Source organism: Podarcis liolepis (assembly GCF_965112155.1).
Source record: "Podarcis liolepis genome assembly, chromosome: 5".
Classification (NCBI taxonomy): Eukaryota; Metazoa; Chordata; class Lepidosauria; order Squamata; family Lacertidae; genus Podarcis; species Podarcis liolepis.
This window is the reverse complement of record NC_139556.1, coordinates 62412736-62435979: the sequence shown is the minus strand read 5'-3', so window position 1 is coordinate 62435979 and position 23244 is coordinate 62412736. Positions and strand designations below refer to the sequence as shown.

At 40.6% G+C, this 23244-nt stretch overlaps 1 protein-coding gene across 9 annotated transcripts in view; it reads right to left on the bottom strand.

Annotated features, from left to right (window-relative positions):
• The window catches only part of ARHGEF4 (Rho guanine nucleotide exchange factor 4), a 156600-nt gene that overhangs the window by 60047 nt on the left and 73309 nt on the right, over positions 1-23244 (bottom strand). The window contains exon 1 of one of the 9 annotated variants that reach the window (XM_083505752.1): positions 21157-21627. The exons of the other annotated variants lie outside the window; for them this stretch is intronic. Coding sequence (XP_083361878.1) covers positions 21157-21349 — 193 coding nt within the window. The 5' untranslated portion in view covers positions 21350-21627. Of the gene's footprint in view, positions 1-21156; positions 21628-23244 lie in introns of those variants that run through there. 9 annotated transcript variants of the gene reach the window in all.

Below are 23244 nucleotides of genomic sequence, written 5' to 3'. Positions count from 1 at the left end.
GTACTCATTGGGGAATTCTGCTGTATAAGCACAAAAAGAGCAGTTTAAAGGTATTTTAATGTACTTTTTAAATGAAGTTGTCAAAGACTGCATTTGTGCTCTTGTGTTTGATGAATATATAGATTGGTTTTTGCAAAAAGCAGTAAATAAAAATGCAGCCTACTGACTTTCACACAACAAAACACCATTAACTGTGCAGTGGGTGATTGTTGGAACAACTGTGTAAACTAAATGTGCCATGTACAATTAAAGTGCACCCCAAATCACTGTTTGCTTGCTGTTACAGCTTTTTTTAACTGATTCTGAAGATGATATAGTGAGCATCCCAAAGGACTCATAAATTAATTAAAAGAGCTGTTTTCATTTACACACACAAATACACTCCTCCCCATCTCTCTATTTTCACGCAATGCAGCTGGCCAACCCACACTGTACACTATCACAGATATATAGGCCCTAAAGATGTAAGAATACAAATTTGGAGATAACAGACTGCCATCACTGTGCAACTTCTAGACTCGAAATGTCCTGCATCATTCAATACCCCTTTCCTCATGCTATGCGCATATATAAGAGAAGAGACCCTTTTGATCCTATAAGAGTATTTGAAATGGGTCTTGCATTATAGTTGGAATTACTGCTAATCAAACATGTTCAACAAAGATCAGAACAATCTGCACCATGCACGTAAAATACTGTTTACCATTTTAACTGCCATGGCTTTCCCCAAAGAATCCTGGGAACTGTAGTTTGTTAATGGTGCTGAAACACCCCTCAGAGAGCTATAATTTCCATCAACCATAACAACCCTACAATCCCCAAGATTCTTTGATGGAAATCATAATTGTTAAAGTGGTATAAGAGTGTCTTAACGAGTATCCTTAAATTGTTACATTTCAGGTGACCACCAGATGTAGTTCCTAAGAACAACAGGGACAGAAAGTATGGCATTAAAGAAATATTTCTGCATGTAAGGGTGTTGCTGCTTGACAAGAGACATCCTGCCCTTGCTGTGCTGATCCTTACCAACCAACATATACCAGCAAGGGATAAGAATACCGATTGTCGCCAATCTCCATCTGGACATGTAGCTTTGTCCAGAATTTGTTTATCACCTGCAAATTACAAACTGGAATCATACACTTACTTTTCGGGTTCATACTTTTGGATTACCAAAGACAAGGTATTAATTTTGAATTCTCTACAAGCTTGTGAAATGATTGAAAACTCAGTATTTCAGTGATATCTCATTTCAATAGCGCCATGGTAGTTTTTTAAAATCTCAATACAAAATAAAAATAAAAATGCTGCCTAATGCCCAATTATGCTAGGAGGATTCTTTTAATCCAATAAGGACTGTCGGCATTAAAGCAGCTGTTAACAGCAATCATGTTTAGAATCCTAGGTCTGAAAATGCCAAGTCTGCTGATCCAAGGCAGCATCCAAATTGCACTACTAAACAATAAGACTGCGGTGCAGGGGGATCGTACCCCAAGGTACTTGCAGAGCAAAATGCTCTAGCTGACTCAAGCCTACAATTTCTTCTTGACGGCACAGTAAATTGATCCGTCCATGGCAAGCTCAGAAATGTGTAGTAGGTCAAATGCTAATGAGAATCGGCAAGATCAAATTCTAGTCCTGGGCAAGCTACCATTTGCAAAGGAGAACAGCATACTTCAAAAAAATTTGGTCATTAAGACTCCAGCCCTAAATATGCTTATTACAGAATAATGGGCTTACTTATGAGTATGCATGCACATAATTGTGCAATAAGTGATATATTAAATTAGTGCTAGTTAAAAGCTCAGCCATGACCTAAGTAATTTTTGCTAGACTGTATACAGGAAGATGTATTATAATGAGTCAGAGTACTGGTCTACCTAGTTCAGTATTGTCAACAGAGGCTCTCTATCCAGTGTTCCAGGCAGGAGACCTTCTCAAACTTACTTAGAGAACCCAGAGACAGAATCCAAGAACTTCTGCATGCAACTCATGTGCTGTTGCCACTGACCTGTGGTGGCAACTGGAATGGGAATTCACTGACCAGCAAAATGCTCTGTATATGTTCAAATGTACTTAAAGTAGGGCCAGAGTTACTTCTAAAATTCCCTTTTGCTCTTCGCTAGCGCATTTTGCTTTATCCAGGCCAACACCACATTCATGTAATGAATAAGGGTCAAGTAATCTTGCTTCATGTGAGATGAGAGGTGCTGAAAAGTAATTGCCTGCTCGGTGCTTTTCCATTTGTGATATTTGAATTCTACCCTTCCAAGTAACTAAGAGCTCAGATGTTGTATTACCTCACTGGTCTGATAGGTCAGGGAAGGAGGAAAAGTCCAGTTTTGGAAGCATGCTTTTTATATTAGTCAGTGGTGTGTAAAGAAAGTAGACTTGATAGGCTGAGTTATGATGACCCTGCAGGGCTAGGAAAGAATGCTCACAGTCTAAATAGCTTATTGAGGGCAGAACTCAACCTGTCAGCATGGAATGTAGTCTCTGGCTAGAACTGGCTCCACTTTTGCTCTGGCACTTTGTGTAACTAGCAAGGAAGAATGAAGGAGTGATCTTAAAAGATAAGTATTAACCCCACTTTAGCCGGCTTGCCAGGATGGGAGTTTCTGAACATGAAGATGCCACCTGTCTTGAAAATAGTGTAAAACACTATTTGAAAATAGTGTAAAACACAAAATTACTGTTAGATTTTCTCCCCCAGTTGAATGAAAAAGGCTATGGAGATATGAAGGAAACCTTCAAAAAAAACCACCAATAATCACATAATTTTCTCTTCTTACTACTCAACTTTGATTAACTATGAAAATTTTTCTGTAGTAAAAATCCTCCCCACTCCTTTTTACTGCTCCCCCCCCCCACTTCTGCTTAGTAAGAAGCTTAACCACAAGCCAACAGGCTAAGCCAAAACTTGGCTGAGTTCAGTGGGGCAACAGCAAAGCAGCTGCACATTTCTCTCTGGGAGCATGTGAATCTGCACATTCCCAAAAAACCCAAGCTTGGCTTGCCACGCTGTACAAACCAGGCCTATGTGTAATGACTATCTGGATGTTGTAACTGTTATTTATTTATCTGAATGGGGTGTGTGGGTGGGTGTGGGTATAGATGTGTGTGTGTAAATCATTTTGAAAGGAATGAATGCAGAGTGCTGGATAAGGTTTTTTAAATATATAACTGCAGGGCTACATGCCTACTTCACCTACTTCGCTACTTCTAGCCATTTATAATTAGGACCTTCTCAGTCAGTCATGCTTTGTTTCATCGGTAATCACAGTAAAACCATTTCTAGGTTTTAAAAATTAAAACAAGTCATTAAAAATATAGCCCAGAACACAGATCAAGATTGTGATGAAGCCATAGATTATAATGGGATTAATTATTGATAATGCTGTTGTCATGTAGGCCATTCTGCATATTTAATAATGTCTCACATTTAGAACTTTAACCCTATTAAATAGGATATGCCTTGAAATTATGGCAAATAAACTATACATAATTAGCTCAAGTTGTTGACAGGATGAAATATTAGCAACCCTGATAATCCAGAAGGCACCCAAAGCAAATTCTGCTTGAAAAAAATATTTATCCATTTCCTGAATTCTTAATATTATTTTGCAAATTTGAAAGTACAGCAGACAGTAACGTTCAATAAAATCATGTGTCCTTTCTCTGATTGGCTGAGGCACCAGTTACTCCCTAATGCGCTGCCTAATTAGTGCCTAAAAGACAGCCCTGTCTGCACTACAACTGCCCACCCAGAGTGATGACAACAGATACACTTACACATACAGTGTGAATGGCAAAATCCCAAAAGGGAATTGAGACTTTGTAAGGATTTATGATTTAATGGTCATGTTATACAATCATTTTCTATTAAATGAGCTTGGTGTTGGGTGTTCAGTACCTGGCCCTAACTTTATATTAAGGAGTTACCATCTGAGTTACCATTTTTGTGTCTCTCTTTTAACACAGGCATGCCAGAAGTGGCAAATGGATTGTAGACAGCCAGAGAGGCAGGATGTGATGTGTGCACATTTCAGGCACAGCTTGTCTCCCTCTATCAGACAGTTCAAAAGTTGAGAAGGTAGAAAAGGGTCAGCTTTGAAAAGAATGGCATTCTCACTATAATGCTCAAACCACATTCATTCATGCAAAAAATCTCTGCAAACTGTCCTGCGGTTGCTGCTTCTGTCTCTGCCTTTACGTTTCAGCATTCCTGGCTCTACAGCCAAGAGCACCCAAAGACATTCCCTACTTTATCTCCCAACAGGATGAGTCTCATGTAATGGACTCCTTCTGAGCATTCATCAAATGACAGTTTTACTGCTTGGTGCTGCCCAAAATTTAATTTGTTGTTGTTTTATGTCTTCCCACACAATACTGAGATGACCATCCATTTAAAGTGGAGGAAAGAAAATAGTGCTAATAAGGAAGAGAAAGATAAGGATCAAACAGGCTACTGTGCGGTATATCTTTTATCTTTGATAAATGCCATGGGAGTTAGCTCACGTATTCAGTATCAGACTGGTGAGGTGTAATTGGGCGCGCCTAGTAACTGCGTAAATTCAAGAATGGCAAGGGCATGCTTCCAAATATCATTCCTGGTAAGAAACAATTCCTTTTTAAGGGAACTAGGCCTTTCAAAGAAGTAAGGCTAGATAACAGTACTGGCTCAAATCCAGCCAAATACATTTTGCTACCTGAGGCAGAGCAGAAGACACACCCTCTCCCCACAGTCCTTGTGGGTGGTACCAAAGCCATTTAAGATAATTTGGCATGAGATGCAGAAAATCCCACAAGCTCCTCTCCTTGTCCACGGCAGCAGCAATGCAACAATAACAATCTGCAGCTTTTGTTCCAAGACACCCCAAACCAGCTGCCTCACTCTACCTAACGCCAGGGTCAATCCTGCTCCGTGTATGTCCCTTTACTGCAAAACAAGTAACATCAGAGCTGGAAGCCTTGAGGCCTGCTACGTATGGGAGATTCAATTCACTGCTTGAAAGAAGCCCCTCACAAATGCAACATGTGGACAACAGAATCCCACTTTGACAATGGAATGTAGGATGCTGCCTTAAACTGAATCAGACCAGTAACTTGTTCAATCAGCTCTTACCTTCTTTAAAAAGTTCAGTATGAAAAGATATGGATAACTGCCTCTTGGGTGGTCCCTATCTAATTGGAGCAAGGTATCAGAAGCACAGAACTATGACCTAAGCTGAGTCAGTGTTCAGCCACGGTAGTTAATGGTTCAAAAATGTGCCCCTATCAGTCAGGAAAAAACACCATCTGCTTCAAGTCAGACAATACATTCCCTATGAGGTTATCCTCATGGGACCATGCACCTTTTGCACCTGAGCACACACATGCCACATACATGGAGTCAGATGTTTGTGCATCCAAACAAGAAGGCATATTTATATCACAGAAAGCATTTTTGTCAGACAAGCTATAGAATCTTCAACATGCTTTCTCAACAGCTTGCGTTCTCACTAGAAAACTGTTGGCGCTAAAAATGTGTTTTCATGCATATCTGTGCCTTCAGGCAATTAGAGTAAAGGCGTGTGACACACCAGTAACCTTAAGATTGCCAGATGTCCAGGACTGGCCTGGACAGTGTAAGAACTGACTCTTATCAAAAACTCAGATAATCTTCCTTATAGGAGCCCCAAAGCAGCCTCCAAGTCCAGGAAATCCAAGTACATTGCTTATTTTTGGTGTAACTAGCATCTGTTTTTCAAAGGAGATGCATATGGAGCAATGGGTATCAGGAATCACACAAGAAACGTACGTGGATGTTTTTAAAACACCACAGCAACTATAGAAAAAAGTTTAACATGACCAATTGAAAAGAAAGAAGTGGGGAACACCTGAAAGCCAAGTTTGTAGATGCTTTGAAAGTCTATTATTTCCCAGAAGGAACAACAAAAAGGGGGGCAGGGTTTCCTCTGTACTGCAGTGTATAATAAAATGTCTTTTGGTTCCAAATAACTACTTTTCGAAGGAAAAAAACCCCCATATATGCTGCTTTAGACTAACAAAATAATTGGTTTAGGTTCTTCCCCCTTACATTATCTTTCAGGGAAAATGTAGTAATTTCATAATTCATGAAATAAAAACAAAGCTTACATATTTCAAATATCCTTTTCTCAAAGGTTGCAGTACTAATTACTTCTTGGAACAAATAACAATTTCAGATAAATTCCTTGGAATTGTGGCTAATTTCAGAGCAGTTTACATCTGCTGCAGTCAAAAGTTTGGAATTGTGCCAAGACGTACGACAGGCAACCCAATTGTTTCCACCATGTAACTACAAGCCTGGTTGGCATGTCACGTTCGACCACAGTTAAAATGACCTACAGTTTCATGTAAACAAGCAGCATGTTAGTGCACACTGCTGAAATCATGGGTGCTTTGCTCCTCCCTTGCTTCTGCTGCACCACTGGGAAACAAGCTTGCCTGGCTTGTTGTGTCGTCCAAATTCATGTTGTGGTTTGTTTTCACCAAACAAACCATGAGCGGAAAGCCAAGAGCAAACCTTGGCTGTTTGGAGAGAAATAAAGCATGAGCCTTGGTTCGGATGACACAACAAGCCAGACAATTTTCTGACAGTGTAGTGACAACGCTCAGAGAATTTCAGAAGCATGCACCAGCCTGCAGTTCATTCACAGAAAACCATAGCTTATTTTAATTATGTTATGTTGTGGTTCATTTATGTATCACTTTTGGACTCAGAGGCCCCCCAAGCGGTGAACATCGTATCACTATAAAGATACAATATGTACTTAATTGAAACAGTGTAAACTAGCAAAATCAAAATACCTGACAGTGGCATACCTATATACAATGAACTACCTATATATAGTGATTGAGAGCTGTCTCACTCATCACTTCAACCTTCAACTCTGTAGCCACTATTGTTACATCAGGGTGAACAAGCAGATTCAGATATTTTCTGGTGCCACTTGCCCCCCCACCCCCTCCTTTTTCTGCCACCAATCAAACTAATGTTAATAATAATACTAGCCTCTAATATCACCTACCAATCAAACTAGACATCTGTTCATGAGCTGCATTTATGCTCTCACCACAGACACAGCTCCCCAGCATTCCATCTCTCACTTGGAATCCAGGTTAATTCACATTCCCCTCACCCACTGCTCCAGTCTCTCACCCAGGAGCATGGTTTAATGTGATGCACAAGTCAGGTCTATGACAGTAACTGACAACCCAGCTGTGCTAAAGTATTAGTATTTAAGCTTGTTGGCACCCACTGGCTTTGAAAGCTGTGGCTCTGAATGTTAGGAGGATTTTCAGAATTGCTGCACTCCTTGGCTTTTGGGCTAACACCAAGTGTAGTGTGCAGAATCTCTTCCTGCCATTAATTGTGATGGGCCTGAGAACCTTGACCCAGATAATTTTTTCCTATGAATAATTGAATTCCATTGTCTGGAAGAAACCAACAGAGGCAACCTTTGAATCATGAATTAGCCTCAGTAAAAGGAAGAAAGTTCAGTAATATTAGACTGTGAAGCTCATCTTCATGTCTACAAATAAATCCTAAATCACCCTGACACAGTTTACACAAATGATCGGACACTGTAATTTGTAAATGCTTTCAGAATGGCTGGCCACTCGAATTAGACGACAAGATCAGAATGTAAAGGCTCCCTAAATTCCTGCCACAAAAGGAATAGCAGACAAGCACTCTTATTGCCTTTAAATCAAAAGCCTCCAGAATCTCTAATGAAATGCTGCGTCTGCCATATGGCGACCCAATCTTGCTGACCTCAGTCTTGTAAGACCCCCACCAGCATTAATTTAGCAAGTAAATGTCAATGCTCCACAAAATGGTTTCTGGTTGAACGTATGCGGTGGTGCAAGGACATAAACTGAGATTGCATCTGAAGTTATTGTGTGTGGTGATGCTGTTTCCTTAGGATAATAACCCTGGTTCAAGTGTTAAAAGGGCTCTAGCAATGCAGGGCAGAACTCACTGTTCCCGCCTCCTCAGTTACATTGCTGTTACTCACCTCTGCCACTTTTCACTTATTGGAGAGCAAATATCTGCAGTGGGAAGCCTGCTGAACACGGATAGGCTCCCCGCACATTTTAGAACTTTGATTATGCAGGGCTCTAAATCACATGGGGAGCATCCACCATTACGGCAGACTTCCCACTGTACGCATTTGCTCTCCAGTGTGCAGAGGGCAATGGAGATGTGATGGAGAGGATGGAACCAGTGAGCCAACAGGGCATGAACTGGTTCTTCACATAATTCTAATCAGTATCTTTTTATCAGTGCTCTCAAATTAGTCAAGCTGACTTTGTGGCTGGTGTGAGTAACATTATTTACATGTGGCTATTCCCCACTATATCAGGAAATTGTTAACGGAGAGAAAACAGATATGAGTAGACAGAGTCTCCTATATTTTGTTGTCTTTAACTGCATATGTTAATAAAAAAATGACTCCTGCGCAACCTTAGAGACTGGGAGTGGTACTGGACTAATTTTAACTTGAAATTAATGAACATGGCTAAATTAGATCCATTAATTTCAATAGGTCTCATCTGGGTAAAGATTGAGGTCTACCTCATTTTCCTCTTTCCTCATTGCTTACATCCCTCTACACCTTCCAATGTTTATACCTTCCAATGCAGTGCTTCTTTTCTTTAAAAATGTTTAGGGGTACTGTACTCTCATTTTGACTCAAGAAAATCACCATTTTATAGTTCAAATTGGGGGAAATTAATACAGTAAATGGACAAAAGTACAAAGTTTCACAAAATGTTTAGGGGTATGCGTACCCCTGCATCCCCCCCAGAAAAAAGCATTGTTCCAATGTACAAACTCACAATAATTATTGATGCTTTGCTTCAAACCCTTTTAGGATGAAAGTTATTAGGCATACAAATAGACCTGAGGTGACTGCTGATGTTACAAAAACCAAATAGATCTGCAAACCAAGGGAAAGTATTACTAATCCCTTCTGCAGTTCTTAAGAAGAAGAGGTGGGGGGGCTCTCTCCCATGCGAACATAGCCTATAACTTGCACTTCCTCCCCACAAGTTGCTAATGGTACCTCTACTGCCTCATGCCACAAAATGGTTCAGAAGGAGCTGGTGGACGTACAAACAGATCAATAGGTGTGTAGGGCAGACATTATTACAGAAGGCTATATTTATAGAAGACTTCAGGTGTTCACAGTAGTTCACATAAAGGCGCCTGTGAGAAAACATGAAGCTAGGTCTGCCCCCAGATGACTTCACATATGACAGCAATGCTCCCATGCTGATGTACAGTCAGTTCAGTCTGAATGGGGCCTGGTTACCATACAAAGAATTTCCACCATAGAGATGGGAAACTTGATTTGCGAGGATTCCCATCTTTACGCTGAAAACCCTTCATGCATTATACAGGTCTCTTCAGATTCAGTCAACCACGTGTTGGTTCAGGAGAATTGCCAGAAGACATGATGTCAAAAAGGGAAGAAACTAGCTTTATGTGTTCTCACAAGTGCCTTAGCATGTTCTGCAGTGGGCCCCTGGAGAGTCCTTAATGTTGGATTTACAGGAAAGAACCTGTCCTTTTGTGTTCAGAATGCAAGGCATCACTTTGTCTCCATGACATCACACAGACAAGGGGTGTTTAAATAACACCACTTCCTACAGATGCTTCCACAAGAACAAAGACAACCTGCTGAGCTAAATTCTCAAATTTAGGAATCTCTCTTCAACCAGGAATCCTCTTGGCTTCTGATTTTTATTATCTGGTTACACTGTCAGATGTCATACATGGCTCCCTATGCCAGAGCCAAGAAATGACTTGTGAAGTAACTTGTGTTTATTTTCTGTTGTATAAAATAATAAACTGTCTCAATTCTTCTTTCAGCACCTTCCCCTCGCCTCCTTAAAATTTACGTCTTGCCTGTGGAGGCTGCAGAGTTTCCTTATGTTACTGCTAAATAACCCAAAAGCAGTGGAACTCCCCACTTTATCATTTAAAAGGCTCATATGTTTAAGGATTAAACACCGTTCTCTGATGAATGATTAAAATGATCTATTATTGCCTCAAAGTTGGATTTCTAAAGTAAAAGTATAGACCTTTGAAAGAATTATCTGCTTGCTGCCTTACTCAGAAAATCTCAAGATAATATCAGATAATTTTCTCACAAGTTTCCTTCCATGAGTCCTAAATGCATATATGAGAAATCAACATATTACTATGCTTAGATGAAGATATGCTTATTTGCCAAAAATAATTCAGATTCTGCACCAATAAGAACATAGTTCTTCATTAAAATTCTAAGCCTAAGCCTTAGATGTGCCAGTGCATAATAATTTTTGGTGTAATCCTATGCACACTTACTTGGAAGTAAGCCTTGCTAAACAAAGTGGAACTTACTTCTGAGTAAATATGATGAGGAACAGCAGCATAATCAGAAACACCAGTGACTCGGCCATCATAGTATCGAGGGTCTGCCTTCTAACACTTGTGGCATATGGTCAATCCCAGCATGTTATTAAAAAAATGTTAATGCTTATTTAATATACATTTTATTTAATGCATAGGGGATAATATTACTCCCATACTTCACAGGTTTGTGGAGATAATATATGCTAAGTTCTCTGAACACTAAATTTGTTTTAAAAAAGAAGATCAATGTGTATTGTTTGTCTCACATAGCGAGGACATGAACACTTAATTACAACTTCCCCTTATTCCCACTTCCCCTTATTCCCATTTGCAAATTCCGCATGATTTCTTGACTTGGTGCCTCTTTCCCTCCTAAACAGTATGGATATTTTATCTTGCTTTTGAACAGCAAATGTAATCTGTTTCACAATAAAAAGTCTATAACATAATAAGAATTAAATATTTGAGACTCTCAGAAATGGGTGCCCAGATGCAACCCTCTAGCAAACATCCTAGATGTTGGCAACATAAAGTTGGCAGCATAAAGCACTATTGATATATCATTTCCCAATTAAATATATTTGAAGTTTGTAAGGGGTCGTCCGCGACACACATTTGGAATATGCACAGCTCTGTCTGCAACATTGCTCTGTACTTTAATTCCTCAGCTCATTATCATTCTTCATTCACTTTCCACAGTCCATTGTGCTGACTTTCTCCAACAAGGCTTTGAAGTGTTGAAATTTAGAGAAATTCGGTTAATGGACTGATCATTTTCTGCTGATTGATTGTTACAAGTATTGGCTGACAATCCTATCCAGCCATTGGAAAGTCTATTATATTCTTCAGCTTTCTCTATGTCAATTTTTACTATACAAAAGTCCACCTCGGGGCATTACAGGCTGATTTATTACATTTGTAAATGTCTTACTTTGTAAATGAATATAAGGCTGCTGGAAAACCGAGTGTCAACAGGTGATATGAACTGAGGACAACCTACACACACACACACACACTGATCCCAATCTAGATTGGGGGCCATGCATGTGCAATTTGCATTGAGAGTGGTAACTTCCATTCACTTTAATGGGGGCTTTCCCCCCAGATAGATACAAACTGTAGACATGGTGGGTCCAATCCAGATAGAGACTATAGTGGGGGAGGGCAAAGAGTTAAAGCTCACTATGCTCACTATGTTAAGCTCCTCAACAGGACTAGGGGACCTGTGCTGGAAAAATGTGTATAAAACAACAAGTTCTCCACATTTAAAGGGACAGCTATGTAGCTAAAGTAACTAACATGTGGTTTGGTCCCAATTCCCTTACTGTGCCACAAATTATGGCACTACCAACCCAAGTTTATGATGGAATATGAAAAACTGAGCTTAGAGGGCTTTCATATTAACTTTAAAAGATCTTGAGAAAGATAAAAAAGAGCAACAATGCACCAGAACTCTATTATACAGAGCTTCAGGTCTGAAAATCTTTGTTTAGATGTTTTTGACCACATTTTGGATGCTAGGTAATAATTAACTACACCTAGTGGAAATGTCACACTGAAGTGTGGCTGCTTAATTATTACAAAATGGAGCAAACCTCACTGCATCATTCGAATCCCTCACCATGACATCAAGCCATATTGATGTAACTATGTCAATGCAATCATTTCCATGACAACAGACTAGCATGTTCCAAATATAGATGTGTAAAAACTTCAGCAGAGGAAAAGAAGGTAGAGATAAATAAGAAAGATGCATAAGATTTCCAGATACAGATAGCAAAAAACATAAACATCATGAACAAGCACTATATTACAAATTTATGCCTTCAAAATCTTTGCAAGGTGACTTACTCTGTCTCTTAACATTAAAGGCACAATGGAGTTTAACCCATATTTGGAAATGGGAGTTCTATTACCATGTTTGAGAACTATAAATAAATTGCATTCAAACCCAAATAACTCTTTAGTTCAGTTAGCTCTCATTTTTTAATATGAAAGTTCTGCAGGCTATTATGGAAGCACAACCACCAGTGTTTGTTCAAGCAAAGCCAGTACTTTCAGAGGAAGCTTCCCAACTGGAGCGCCATCTCAAAGTCTAAGAAATTGGCTCATTATTAAACAATGGTTTCTGTTCTCCCAAACCGGATGTCCTTGTACTACACCTACCATCATTTCTGTTTACTGGCTGTGTTCAGTGGCGGAGGAAGAGGAGTGCGGGGGGAGCGCACCGCCCCTGGCAGCGCAATCCCGGTGGGGTGCCATCGCGGCTGCCCCCCCCACGCTGGGAGCCACGCCCCTGCAGGCGGTGTGCCATGCCCCCGTGGGAGACGCGCCACGCCCCCAGGACGCGCGCCAGCCCTGCCCCTGCCTGCTCTCTGCCCCCAGGTGCTGGAGCATGAAGCTCTGCCACCGGCTGTGTTAGCTGGGTTTGATGGGAACTGTAGTCCAAAACATCCAAAGGGTACCAGGTTGGGAAGGCTGTATTAGCATAGCACATTTTTTATTATGTGGTTCCAAGTAGCTCTCTTTTTTCTTCACTGAAGGACCTACTACCCTATCTATTGAACCACTCCCTAAATTTGTAGGTCAGAACCCAGTGGTAAACTTCTGCATTGATTTGAGTTCCCTATATGGCCACTTTAGTGAAATTATGATGCTTTTTTGTTCACAGATGAAGACCCTCCACTCTCCCCATGCATCAGACATGTGGCATGTTGTGTGGGCTTCTGCTACAGTCAGATTTTGAACAGTAAGTGGCTGGGGGGGGGTCATAGTTGACTGTGGCTACTGAATTAGTTTATTTACAGAGTTATTGTCTGTATATATAACAGTTGCTGTGTTTTTGTATTTTGATTCCTTGTATATTTGTGAAATTGTCACAATTTACTTGTGTTTACTTTCTTTTTTGTAGCGGAAATAGTAGTCTAAGAAAGGAGGGGCAGGGAGATTTTCAAAATGCACACCAGGCACGGAAATGAAAGCAAGCAAATCAGTGACCCTCCTGCCTCATTATATTTGCAAATGAAATTATTTTCCAAGTTGAGTGTCCCTTTTTGCATATGTGGGTGGTTGGGACACAAGGCTGGACCAGAGTCTGCTAAAGAGATTGCTCAACTAGCCTTTGCTTTGGGGAAGGGTCTACTGCTGGGCCAAACATGTGTACACCCTTTGTGCCCTGCATGCCTGACACAACAAAAGATGCTATTGATGATGAAAGCTGCTGTTTAAAATTGAATTTTCTAGGAGCTTATGCATAAGAATGCCCTTTGATATGGTTTGGATTGTAATAAATTACTTCAGTAGCGTGCAGTAAGAAAACAATGCATGGTTGTGTTTAATAAGATTACTGTAGTTTTATTTGTGTTATGTGCTGTGAACAGAGAGGAAAATATGATTCGTGTATTTCTAGCCCTGGATTTGGCTTAGTTTTAGGCAGCTTGGGACATGCATTTTCAATGGTGCCGTTATTTTTATGCATAAAACTCTGGTAGAGAAGCTGTATGTAGCCTTTCTACCACATTGGCTGCCAGCTAGTTTTTGGGCCCAATTCAGTGCTGGTTTTGACCTATAAAGCTCTAAACAGCTTAGGACCACGGTGCCTCAAGGACTGCCTCTTCCCATATGAACTGACCCAGACCCTACAATCATCACCCTTCTTTGTGTGCCTCCTCCATGAGAGGTCCAGAGCGTGGCAACTCAAGTGTGGGCTTTTTCTATGCCCAAAACTGGAAAGAGGAATGGCTCCAAAAAAAGAGATGATTGGCAACTAAAACTGATGAAATACACAGAGATGGCAAAACTCACCAGAAGATTAAGAGATCAAGATGAGAGACTTTTTTTAACAGAATGGGGTTGGGTTTTTTTTTAATATATGAAAACAAATTGTAAACAATTAAAAAGGTTAGTAGGATTGACAAAAACACAAACAGTAATAAATTTAGAGGAATTACAAAGGATAAATTTGTAAAAAGGATAAACTTGGATATGCAGTAAGAATACAATAGAAAAAGAAGAAACCGCAGAAGGGGAGGGAGGGAAGTCGCATAAAATATTATATTATTTGTGTACATTTATATTCATTGGGATGGAAAATGGGAAAACTGAATTTTATTTTATTTTTTAAAAAAGTGGGCTTTTCTGTGGTGGCTCCCCACCTGTGGGGTGCTCTCCCCAGGGAGTCTCACTCGGTGCCTTCATTACGTATATTTAGGCACCAGGCAAAAACATTCCTCTTATCCCATGCCTTTGGCTAATTAAACAATCTTTGGACTTTTAAACTGGGGGGTATTGTTTATTATTGTTGTTGTTGTTGCTGCTGTTGTTGTTGTTATGCTATATATGTTTGTGTTTTTATACAAGCAGCGACCATTTTAGGTGTTAAATTGACACACAATCACTGGTGTGTGGGTCCTTTTGGACCAGGAAGAAGGCAGAACAGGAGCAGGATGGATGGAAGAACATGGGTAGGGCAAGGCAGAATGGGGCAGGGCATGCCAATACACATTCTGTTGACATGTGGGAGGGGGGGAATGGAATCCCCAAGCAAAATGGATAGTTAAATTATTATTAACTATCATTAATAATAATAGTTATTATTTTTGGTAGTGCCTATCCATATGCAGTATTTCTATCTGGCATGTATTTTCAGCATACCTTTCTTGCTTAGTTTTCAAATGCTAGCAACTCTATATTCCCACAGTGAAGTCTCTGACCCTTTAATTTCATTCAGTTTCAGGACTGGTGGCTCTGCATTTATCTCACAATTCAATGCACCTTGATATAAGCTGTTGCACGTAAAGATCAAAGCTAATTTACCACAACAGAAAGAGCCCAGTTATTTTAAAGAGAGAGAAGGAATTAATAACACCCTTTAATGATCTAGAAAATTATTGTGCGCTTTCTCACCTGGAGTCACAAACGAAACGCAAGGAAAAAAAGGAGATTAAGAAATTCATCAGAGTAATTTGTGATGATGAAAATGATGAATCCCACTGATGCCTTCTAACTCGCAATATGTCAATTCAAGCATGAAATACAATGTCTGCACTGGTATATGCTTTGGAGCACCTACGGATTTCTTTTTGCTCTTGAAAAGGTGCCGAATGCTTCTTTCATCCTTTCTCTGTTGCATTTTGCTTCCAATTTCCTCTGAAGGCATGACCCAAAGGCACAAGGTCAATTAAATCATACACAGCAGTCCATGGACAAGGTTCATATATTAGTGCTTCAAGGTAAGTTTCCAGATAAAAGCATCTTAAAAAGGAAAACCTCACAGACTAAACAAGAAAGATGCTAACCATCAATTCTGTTATCAATTCTGTAATGCAAAAAAATGCAGCCTTGGAAAAGATAAGCTAATTAGAAGGAATGATAAACCATTGCTAGCTGTTTTCATGAAAGGAACCAGCATATTAGTCCCTTGCTTTGCTACCCAGAGATTCTTATCATCTGTTGACTGCTAGAAGGTCCTCAATCCCCTCTGTGACTATAAAAGCTAGGAAAGATGATAACCTGCAATATATATGCTATCTTTCACAGATGAACCTGAAGAATTTTCAGGGTGTTGCATAGAAAGAACAGAAGTGAAGTTATACTAAGAGCCCTGAAGTTGACCAAGCACTGAGCCACGACACCCACTATAAAGGGAATGGGGGGGGGGTCAAAGAAACAAGAGCACTAGCCAATAGCCTGTGGCTATCCAGATGCCATGTGGATTACAACTCAAAGAATCCTTGAGCATTGGCTATGCTGGTTGGAGCTGATGGAAGTAATAAACCAACATCTACAGGCCGCAGGTTCCCCACCCCTGATTTATAGCGTATCAAAAGTCAACCACTCTCATTTGCCACCAAAAACTTAGTGTTGACACAAACTCATTTCATTCACTATCATATCTCTAGCTAGGATAGATCCTGATGTTCCATGGATGAGGAGGAAAAGCCCAAGATCTCATGCTAGCTAAAGCTTTCCTGACTTCTATGGGTTACAACTATGACACTAAAGTAATATTTTTTAAATGTATCAAGTCATAAATGTCTCTGTCTTTACACTAGGCTCTGCAACTCTACAACTGTACATCTTCATCTGATTCTCTGCCTAAATTAATTAAATGACAATTTTAACCACAAGTTCTTGTACCCCAAACAGCCTTGTTCTACCTGAATAAACTCTGCAATGATACCTTCATGAATGAGCATGAATAATTTAGTCAGATTTCCTATTTCACTTGATTCTGAAATGCCATGGTATACCTACACCAGCAAAACTGCATGCCTTCATCTGCCCCAGCTGCAACAAAACATGTCTCTCCCATATCGATCTCTACAGCCACAGCAGGCATGCAACTCTCTAATGGTTTGACTTCACCCCTGAAGGTGCACTCTTCCATTGTCTCCCGAGACAGCTGGATGCCAACAAGATAGGCCTCTGATAAATCTAGCTTCCTTCTTATAATTTGAATTCATTCTTCTCAGAGTTATTAAAATGAGTATTATTTCAAATGACACTTCACCAAAGCTTTGTATTGTTGTACTAGAAATAAACCCACTTCCTGTTCCCAATATACTCAAGAACTTCATTTGCCTTATTTGGTTTCATCATGCAGTTGGCTCATATTCAATTTTGACAAACTAAGACAAGCATTTCCTTTTGGGTCCCTAAACACAGCTAAACATTTGAATTCCTCTCCAGATGCATGAAGCAGGGATGGCCCTACCATTAGGCAGACTGAGGCAGCTGCCTCAGGTGGCAGATGTTTTGGAGCCAGTGAAATGCTAGAGGCAAAGAGTTGTGTACACTGAGTAGTTCGCCCTGCACATCATAAATTAGCTTATTGTCCTTGGATATGTTAGAGGATGCTATCTCATCACCAGTGTTGAAGTAAGATTCAGCTGCCATTCCAGTCAACTTCAATATGCAGCAATGTGGAGTTGGGGGCATTTTGCCCTTTGCCTGAGGCAGAAAAATTGGGCTAACCCTAGAATGCCTTTACATTTCATGGAACTGATTTTCATTGTGTTCCTGTTGCTCAAATTTGTGAGGTTTTCCAGTATACCTTACATGTCTTATAAACTCCTCATCTGACATTCCTAAACTCACTTGATTGAATCAGTACACTGAAGATAAAATTAGACACCCAATGGAGGATTTTGTTTTCAATGTTTGGTGAGGCTTAATGTTTACCAAAAACAATACATGGTTATACGTGCATCCACACACTGAGCACACACACCTTGACAGAATGGAAAAATCATAAAATCAATTTGTTTCATAATAGTCCCATAATGTAATAAAAATGTAAATCATAAAGACTGCTTTATTATTTAATTACATTTTACATGTTTTCTAGCTTGCAGAACCTCAGGCTCACCACCTGCATTACCAATACCTTTTCAGTAAATGCAATATCCTGTTAATGAGCTAAAGAAATCCCTTTTCATGTTTAACTGTTTCTCCCAGCAGATCCACAGAGCACCAGTAAAAATGTTAATCCTGCTTCGACATTTTCCCATTTAGAGTTATCGTATTGACAAAGTTTTATAAAACATATTTAGAGATCCAGGTAAGAGCCTGGTACATAGTTTCACTATCTTTCTTTCTGTTTAAAATATTGGGTGTTTCAAGAAGTGTTTTTATTATGAAATCAGTGCTATTCATGCATTCAAGTTTTTTGCAGCAGCCACATGCAACTTCGTGGACTTCACAATGCCAGTCTCTCTCTCTCTCTCTCTTTCTCTCTCTCTCTCTCTCTCTCTCTCACACACACACACACACATTTAAGCCTGATTTACTCTTTCCTTGGAAAATCCACTAAGTTAAAAAAAAACCTGTTGTCAACAACCTGTTTGCAATATCTGAATGACCCACTTACAATATTAAGATTGTCTGGAAGCAGCCATTAAAAATATGGAGTTGTTTTCCTTCTGGCTGTCTTTGCTGTTTAATTGCTCGTTCTATTTACCATAAGCAAAATAGATTGGGAAATGAATTCTTTGAGAAGCTTGTCCTTTAAGAAAAACGTCAGTCACCACGAGTCCTTCCTGTGTCAATGTTCATGAGGCTTGGCAAAAACTGTGTTGTAATCCAAACCTCAAATGCCTTGAGCTTTTTCCTCTTAACAAACACAGCATGGCAGGACAAGTATGGTATTAGTTAAACAATGGCATGGCAAACTCTCTCTCTCTCTCTCTTTTGGAGAGGGGTTGTTGTAAATTACCACTGGAAGAAGCATTCTGATGAAGAGACTTCTCATTGTCCTCCATCCCTCCGAGTGGGAACAGGATGGATGTCAGATCTAAGTCAATTTGGTACAATGACAATGAGCTACTAAAATCTTACCAGTCTCCAACAGTAGGTAGCAAGAAGAGAACTGCAAATCTTTCCTGTAGCTGAAATAAAGAGCCCATAACCTTAAGTCGAGCAGCCAGCTACAAGTGCTACAATTCTTTTACCCAAGCTGCCAGCATGGTGGCCCTGATTTGGATGGACCCTAGCAGGAGCTGTAGAAAAGCTTTAACCCTTTACCCACCACTGCAGTCCAAGCCTGGCTCAAAGGCCCCATGTGTGCAATTTGCATGGATGGAAAAACTCCCATTTGCTTATTTTTTCCTATGCACGTTGCAGGTGCAAGGAGCCCAGTCCACATCAGAACCATAGCAGGAGGCAAAGGGCTAAAGCCCCCAAACTGGCAAATTGTGTGGATGTTTTTAACACACACAAAACGCCCTACACTTAAAAGGCACAGCTACATAACCAACATAGCATGTAATTTTGCCCTGAGCCAGTGGTCCTTTGAGAATCTCCCTCAAATTCCCCCAATTTTTTTTTCACAAAGCCAATTTTCAAACTAACAGGAAGGAAATTGAAGATTTTTTTTTCTCTGTGTGTCCACAGACCCCCTAAATCCCATCCATGGACCTCCTAAGAACCCCTACCCTAAGGCATCATTTGCTTTTTAGTCCAAAGCCACAGTAGAAACACAAGCACTGCTAAGACCTTATCTCTACCGCAGAATACACATCAACTGCAAGGTAAATCTTGCATTATAACTCCAATACAGTGAGACACCACATATCAATGAATAGCTTTCACTGAGTTATCAGACAGCTATAAAAACAGGGAAACAAACTGGATTGCTCACTCAGAAAACATCAGATGATAGTCTACCGTGGATTTATTTTTCCATATCAAGCATACACACATTTTATCAGATGCACATCTTTTGCACAGGATGGGGCTATACCACATGAGCCATAAGGTTAGGTACCTTTGTAAGACAAATTTATTATCATTCCAGTAGAAATCTTGCAAATCGCAACAGAAGGGTTGCATGGAACAGGAGGAGATACTTTCAAAGGGTTCCAAAGATGAAACAACCTTCTATCCAATCCAGGCTTCCAGTGTTAGCACACAGCAAACCTGGTGGAAAATACGGTTCTCTGTCATGCCTGAAGGCCCATGCCAAAACTAACCAAAGGGGGAAAGTAGCTTATTGCCAACTAGTGGATAATGAAACTGATGGGCAATATCAATTTAAAACAGAAACCTTTGCAGTTATCAATCAATAGTGAAATCAGAATATTGCAAATTCTTCCTAATATATCATATTTACAGTTCTTACCAGTGTTAGAAACTGAGTTATGAAAGCTAGGAGCTAAAGGCACCTTAAACCCAGGTTGGGGCGCAACAACAGAATGTCTAGGTGTGCTTTTTTATAACAAGAATACAAAGCTGAAAATGAATGAACTGCAGCTAAAATATTATGTCCCTTTTTCACATGGTCTGGTCCTTCCCTTGCCCACCCCCATAGTATTCTTAAGAGGGTCTCTGAAGTAGCTGGGAGTGAGGAGGCAGAAAAATGTCCCCTTCCACTCTGCAATTTTAATCTGAAATCTTAGGCACAGTACTGCGCCCAGAGCTCGGAAACTCATTGCGCTAATGAAATTCCCTGTCGCAAAATGCGCCTATAACAATGGGAGTTTCGAACACTGGTTCTTACCTATGAACATACAGTGGTACCTCGGGTTACATACGCTTCAGGTTACATACGCTTCAGGTTACAGACTCCGCTAACCCAGAAATATTACCTCTGGTTAAGAACTTTGCTTCAGGATGAGAACAGAAATCATGCTCCAGCGGCGCAGCAGCAGCGGGAGACTCCATTAGCTAAAGTGGTGTTTCAGGTTAAGAACAGTTTCAGGTTAAGTACAGACCTCCAGAACGAATTAAGTACTTAACCCAAGGTACCACTGTATATTACATCACTTGAATGACAGATGCCAACAACACTGAGCCAGAACAGTGTTGGAAATGAATAATAAATAAGATAATTCTCAAAGACGACAAAAGGGACACAAATCAGACTGTAATTGGCTGTAATGCTAATCTTCCTCAATAATTTAACAAGGGGGAAGGCATGCTGTATTGTGGATTTTACAACTTCGCCAATGTGGAAACAGCAAACTGACAAAGACTATAAGCATCTTTTCAAAACCTTGAAATCTTTGCTTCTGAACTCTTGATTCCTGAAGTGTGATCAGGTGCTTTTGCTTCTGCTACAGTCTTGAGTAGTATACCAAGCACAAGGCATAGGTACAAAGCTCTGAGGTTATCTTGTTCTGCTGCCCAACGACCACGCTGCCCATCCTCAGTTATCAAAATTCTCCATTTCTTCCAATTTTATCTCCCAAGGTCAGTGCAATATCACAGAGCAACAATTGAGCTTTCCTTACCAGAAGCTGAATGAAGACTCTCCAAGCTCCAGTATCTGGAAAGGACACCTCTCATCCCACTGCCACCACCACACACCACTCCACTGCTATCTGAATCCGAACCTGGGGAGAGCCCAGAGCTGCCACTGCTACTGCAGTTTTCTCCACTGTGTGCACCGCCAGACTCGCAGCTGGAGCATTGCTGGGTCCTCATGCAGGCAGGCAGAGGGGAGAGCCAAGAGGCTCTGCTCTTCCGGAGAAAGAAGGGAGATGGAACAGCACCGTGCAGCTACGCACAGGGCAGTGGCACCAGGTCCTGCTGTCTCAGAGCTGTGTGGGATTCCTCTCCTCTGAGTTGCCAGTCGCCTGCACGATGCAACCTGACATCATAGGGGTCCGTCAGGGAGGCTCCCTCTGTGGCTGATGAAAAAGCCTCAGCTACAGTTTGCAGAAGCTGGGCTTGCTTCTAAGCTGATTACCAAGGCATTAAACAACCCGAGGACTAGATCACCGGATCGAGAGCTTAAATTCCAAAGGGTCAAGAAATAAAGTGACAATATCCTTTGCACACATACCTGTGAATAAGGCCCACGGAAAAGAATGAGACTGACAGCTAAGTAAACACGCAGAGGACTGGGCAGCACATGTTCACACTGTCCTGAGGATATCTAGATCTACCTGGAGCTGCAGCAGTTAAAACTGTTTTACAAGGCACTGGGACCACCACTACATAATGGGGAAAATATACACTCGAAAAAGATCAGATCCAAAGAAGCAGGGACTGGCCCTCAAGACTATGTGATTGGTGATGTGAGGCAAAATCACTTTTTAAACTGCATACATCATACCAGGGAACCTGTGACTTGTCAGGTGTTGTGGGGACTCTCATCATCCTTGACTATTAGCTGCACTGCTGGAGCTGCTGGGATTTGGAGTCCAACAAGATCTGGAGAGCCACAAATTCATCATCCTTGGTTTAAATAAAGTTTCACTCTGAATGTGGAATACATACATGAAAACATTTTGTGCTCCTGGCTCATGCTTTGGCACACAACTGCAAGTGCAGGAAGCATTCCTAGGGAAAATAAGGCATTCAGGTGGTTCAGAGTTTTTCATGCTAAAAGTACATATTTCTGTGTGAGGTCTGCAATTCCCAAGTAGAGTTCTGCTAACAGACAGCTGACCAGCACAGGCTATGCAAAACTATTTTGTCTTTTGATAAGCACACCTAAGACATGGAGAAATCCCCAGAGCTTCCTGGGACGATAAGAAATTTACTAGGATTGCCAATTTCCCCCCAGGGCAGGGTTTCTGTGCCCTTGAGAAACTTGTATACCAGGAAAATTTCAGGAGGAGTACCTTTCTCATCCCTGTCTCTCCATGCAGGGAAAGCTGCTAAATGTTTGCCTTCACAAAGCCATTTAAGGTACTGGAGCTCAGCCAGAAAACAGTTGGCAGCTCTAGGACCTACGAAATCCCCCATGGATGCACTTTCCATGTAGTATCTTTGTCAATCTACAAAAGCTAAAATAGAAACATTCTTGGAATACCGTCTTCCTGAATGCAACTAACTGTTGCATTTGTGATAATTCCTGCAACAGGTTGAAATGATTAAAGTATGCTTCCTCCCTCACAAAAAACAACAACCGCATTTTGCTGTAAAATATTAAATATGTCTCGTAGACATTTGTTTCCCTCCCAATGTTAGCTGAGAGAGAGTCAGAGAGATCCCACTCCTGTGCACAGTGAAACAAAGACAGTACAAGACTGCATTCCCTGCAAGGAAGGAATTCAGCTTTTAAATATGCAGAGACTATGAGCAAAGAGACCCTGCAAGTATTTCCAAGAGGCACAATCAACTGCTTCTCTTATGGGGCCCAGACAGGGATGATATGACATAAGCTAGAACACGGAGAATACAGTTGAAGCAGGCTGAAGCCTTACAACTCTACAAAGGACACCTGTTGTCCATCAATGTAACCCAATTTATTTCAGCTGGGTGTCCTTTTTTCTGTACATTTTGATAATATTGCACACAGACTGAAGTCTCCAGCAGGTCAGACCTAAAGATGACTGAAGTCATCCTTGAATTTCAAGACAAAAGGAATC